The following is a 5,229-nucleotide window of genomic DNA, read 5'->3' as shown; positions in this document are numbered from 1 at the left end:
GTCGTTCCTAAATATCTGAACTGTGCCACATTTTCAAAACATCTGTTTTCTAACCTTATGTGATTTTGCCCTGCATTTTGGTCACAAGACAGCAACATATACTTAGTTTTCTTTGTGTATAATTCTAGACCAACCTCCTTACTTGCANAAACACCCTCAGTTTATATTCCTCCCTTAATGTCAGAGTCCAAGTTTCACACCCATACAGAACCACTAACAAAATTATAATTTTGTATATTCTAATTTTTGTGTTTTTGGACAGCAGATGGGAAGACAAAAGTTTCTGGACTGAATGGTAGCAAGCATTACCTGAGTTCAGTCTCCTCTTAATTTCCTCCTGCATCAGATTTTGATTTGTTATCGTCGTTCCTAAATATCTGAACTGTGCCACATTTTCAAAACATCTGTTTTCTAACCTTATGTGATTTTGCCCTGCATTTTGGTCACAAGACAGCAACATATACTTAGTTTTCTTTGTGTATAATTCTAGACCAACCTCCTTACTTGCATCAATTAAAGTTTGTGCGTTTTTCTTTATGGTATCTACATTATCACCCAATAGATANAACCACTAACAAAATTATAATTTTGTATATTCTAATTTTTGTGTTTTTGGACAGCAGATGGGAAGACAAAAGTTTCTGGACTGAATGGTAGCAAGCATTACCTGAGTTCAGTCTCCTCTTAATTTCCTCCTGCATCAGATTTTGATTTGTTATCGTCGTTCCTAAATATCTGAACTGTGCCACATTTTCAAAACATCTGTTTTCTAACCTTATGTGATTTTGCCCTGCATTTTGGTCACAAGACAGCAACATATACTTAGTTTTCTTTGTGTATAATTCTAGACCAACCTCCTTACTTGCATCAATTAAAGTTTGTGCGTTTTTCTTTATGGTATCTACATTATCACCCAATAGATACACATCATCAGCATAGACCAACAGCTGATGTCTCCCGTTTAATTTCAGTCCCACCTGGTTTTTTTGGACCTTCCTAATGGCATATTCTAAAGCAAAGTTGAAAAGTAGTGGCAATGAAGCATCTCCTTGTCTTAGACCATTCTGGATAGGAAATTTATCAGAAAACTGTTTACCTATACAAATTTTACTATACGTTTTGTTTAAACACATTTTAATCAGCCTAACTAGTTTCATGGGTATCCCAAACTCTATCAGAATATTGTACAATACTTCCCTCCTAACTGAATCATAGTCTCTCTTGAAGTCTACAAATAGCTGATGTACTGTCTCATTGTACTCCCATTTATGGACACTTGTTAAAAATGAAAACAACTTTAACTCTTCAACAGCACATGGCAGAAACAGTAAATATGAAAAGATTGAAATCTAGATTCATGATTAATATATAAAGAATAGGATCGGAAACCATATGTAATAATTATAGAGGAACTGTATTACTGTTGACTGCATCAAAATAATATGCATGTGTACTTAAAAATAAACTTAACAAATACAGAGTATCCCCACAAAAATGTTCATATACTCCAATGTACAAAATATTTGCTTAAATAATTTATTGTTAGGAGGAACAAATTCATGTTCAACAATCCCCTTCATGTCAGAAAAACAATGACCATGCTCTTTATTGAATTCCAAACCTGCTGCACCTTTTTTGCTCTTGGTGATTGTGGTACTCTTCCACTGCAACAGTTGTTTTGTTGTTTATGGATCATAACCGCAAATCCAACTTCGTTAGCCATTATGATCCTAGAGATAAATGTTGGTTCCTCATTAGCCTTCTCTCATAGCTCAAGACACATGTTTATCACCACTTCTTTTGATCAGTATCAAGAATCGGGGAACAAACTTCACGGCAATGAGGTGCATGTTCAAATTTTCTGCTAAGATCTCCTGGAAAACTCCATAACTGATCCAAACAGTATCTGCAAGCTCATGGACCGTTCCGCAATGGTCTTCATGGATGAGTTCTCAAATTTTTTCAACATTTTCTGTCGTTTTACTGGAGCTTGGTTGCCCTGAACTTTTGTCATCTTGAACTGACTCGACCGTCCTTGAAATGTGGATGTCTTTCAGAAACCCTCTCTGGCTTAAAGAATGTTCTCTCAAAGCCCCACGAAGTATTTCAGGGGTTTTAGTAGTGGATTTACTGAGCTTCACGCAAAACCTAACGCAGACACGTTGCTTGATCTTGCCATCCATCACAGACAAAACGAAACAGAAATTCGAAAAAGCATTTGTGTAAAAACAGTGCATGTTCACGGTGCAGTGTCACGTGGAAGACTGATGCAATAGGCTTATGAAAGTGTGACCTTGGCCTCCCCTCTCATCTTTTTCACCAAGACAGTTACAAAATAACAGTCCGGAAACATTCTGATACACCTCATATTATTTCAGCATTTGATATACAGTATGCGCCAAAATATTTCAGTAGTGAAATGAAAAGACGTCATGTTGATACCACTGTCTATTCATATGAAGGCCCTTTGCACAACAGAACCTTCTCAGATCCTGAAGAAAGGGTCGAATCTCCGTGTCCCTGTAGCATTCTTGGGTGACTATAAGAGCATTGCCTTCCTCATCCTCAATGAAATAGGGGCCTAATATACCGTGTCCTGAGATGGCACACCATATCGTCACATGTGTACTATGTAGCGATCAAAGCCAAGGAAGCGAGTTGTCTGGCAACCACTTCCATATAAGCGGAAATAATGCTCAACTATGAATACTTTTTCCTCCATCGAGAGACCCATTTCCAACAACAACTGCACAACACAGCTTCCTTTTCACTACTGGGAACACGTGTGGCTGGAGCTATGCCCCATCGACAAACACACATGCATGTTCAAAATGTGTGAGTTTCAGTACTGCAGTTTTTGGCGCATACTGTATTTCATAAAAACCGATATATTTGTAAGTTATTTGGTAGCATAGATATTGTACATTGTGATTTGTGACAGTTCAGACCATTGTGCAGGTGGAGATTTCCAAGAAATACGGCACGAATGAGTGGCATGAGGATATGAAGAACATCTTGCAACGTGCAAGTTCTACTGAGCAGCATGTGGTATTCCTTTTCACTGACTCACAGGTGATTACACCTCTTAGATTCCAAGTTTTAAAATTTAAATTGCTGAAAACTAACAGTATAACAACCTGTCTGTGTTGGTAGCACTGGAGATGTCATCATTATTTTAACACTTTGTGGACTGCACATGCATTAATACGTTTTTTGCTTTAAACGTGGCAGACCAGTCGTGTATTAATACGTTTTTAGAACACGATAAGTTGCAACACACTATACATTGCTTTGGCGCCACCCAGCTTTAACACATAGCTGCCTGCAGCTGCGTGATAAGCCTCTGGAATGTTTGCTGACTAATCAGTTACGTGACCTCACTGTAACTGTATGCCCCTGCAAAGGAAAATAAATGCCTTTATATCTTCAAGCTNTTTGCTGAATGTGGCAAAAGCCTGGGCTACAGACCACATGGTGGCGGCAGAACCGGCTGCAGACACAGTTTTAGTGCAACTGGGGCCCGTCTACTCCCACCCCACGCAGGCCTCATGTGGACACCCCTGAGGGACTCTTGGGTGATATGTGGAAACGTACCCTCGTGAAAATTGTGACGAGTGAACATTCCAAGGGGAAGCATCCTTCTAGGCAATGCCGTGTTTGCGCAGTTCACAAAAAAAGGACTATGTCTACATTTGCAAGTGTGTAATGTCTCTTCACAAAAGGGAATGTTTCCAGAAATATCACACTCTCAAATACTTCTAGGAGCACTGGTAAGTGTTCTCCAAAAATTTTAGTTCATAAAATTAATTAGGAGATTTTATATTAATTTTTAAAGTGAACAGTGCACAAGTTACGGTAGTAGGTAAAAAAATGCCGGTCCACAGGGTGATTTAAATATTTAAGTTGCCGGTCCGCAAAATGTTAATGTGCATATATATAATAATGAGTATACATTAAATCTATAACACCACTATGCTTTTAAACCTAATTCCTCATTTTATAAGTAAAGACAGGCTCATGGTATCACCATATCCATGCACTCACCCATCTGTGTATCTATCCCCTCTGTCCAATAATTTTTGATAAGATGATAAAGTTATTCAGTCATTCGTGTATATTCCATGGATCCTTACATTGCTGGAAGACCAGTGGATATAGAAATAGTCAAAGGCAACAGGGCAAATCCCATCAATATAGAAATAAAAATTAATTATACTTAATCCATAACATTTACACATATTATCCAAGGCAAATCACAATGAGTAACTCATTAAAACAGTTATAATATATATATATTGTCACGTGTTGGGTGTATAACGCGACAAATAACTTCACGCCGTATTGGATATAGCAAATTTTATTTCACATTTGCTCTTATAATCACACAATTCACATTTTCACAACTAGTGCTATCTGCAGTATTACAATTACTTGGCTTCAATTAACTGGTGACCGACTCTCTGGCTAACTCATAACTCGAGAACTAACTTGAATAGCCTTCGCTGCTCCTTATTTAGCCCCGTTACGGACAACACAGAAAACAGCCACGTAATAGGCACCACTGTTCTCTGGTGCCGTGTTGCTAGCAGCGCTGTCGCGAGTTATTTATGGCTGCATAGCAACCGTGGCATCCCTTGGTCACGTCACCGCTGGCGGGGGGAGGGGTGTCCTGCATAGCGCAACACGTCACAATATATTGTGACATGTTGACCCCTACCTCCCCAGCTGCACGTAGCGGTAACGTAGCGCTCGCGTAATAGGCCAGTCATCACCCCGCAACTCTCCCCGCGGTGACGTCACAAGTGCAGCCGAAGCTAGCCGAGTCCCCGCAACCTTGAAGCGATGCAAAGCGAGTCAACAGCAGTGACGTCACCAAGGGGTAACAGCGTCCTAGGCTATGTGCCACATCACACTAGCAACAGCGAACGGAATAAAACCGGGCTGAACAGCAAGCGAGAGTCAGTGCGTTATCAACGAGTTCTCAGTTCGCAAGTTACGAGCTACAGACGCGTGTGCGATAACCAGTTATATCTGGAGTGTGTAATTCAGGGAGACTTGTATAGCTCCCGCGTTATTAATACGTGAAGACTCTTGAAGATAGTGTTAAGAGATTTTGTAGTAAGGTTTGTAAACTGTGGAAACCCGTCACATTGTGATAATTAATTGTAGCCGATATTTGTAGATTGTTCAATAAACCAATTAACGATCTCTACGGCGTATTCTGTAACG

General features: G+C 39.6%; 1 protein-coding gene across 2 annotated transcripts in view; it reads left to right on the top strand.

Moving 5' to 3' along the window:
- LOC111864364 (dynein heavy chain 7, axonemal) overlaps positions 1-5,229 on the top strand; it is a 167,945-nt gene that overhangs the window by 104,602 nt on the left and 58,114 nt on the right. For both annotated transcript variants that reach the window (XM_023851574.2, XM_033751408.1), the window contains exon 33: positions 2,959-3,072. In XM_023851574.2, the coding sequence (XP_023707342.1) occupies positions 2,959-3,072 (114 nt within the window). The remainder of the gene's footprint in view (positions 1-2,958; positions 3,073-5,229) is intronic.

Source organism: Cryptotermes secundus, unplaced genomic scaffold, assembly GCF_002891405.2.
Source record: "Cryptotermes secundus unplaced genomic scaffold, Csec_1.0 scaffold338, whole genome shotgun sequence".
Lineage (NCBI taxonomy): Eukaryota > Metazoa > Arthropoda > Insecta > Blattodea > Kalotermitidae > Cryptotermes > Cryptotermes secundus.
Note: the sequence above shows the minus strand (reverse complement) of the source record. Positions and strands in the feature narration are given on the sequence as shown.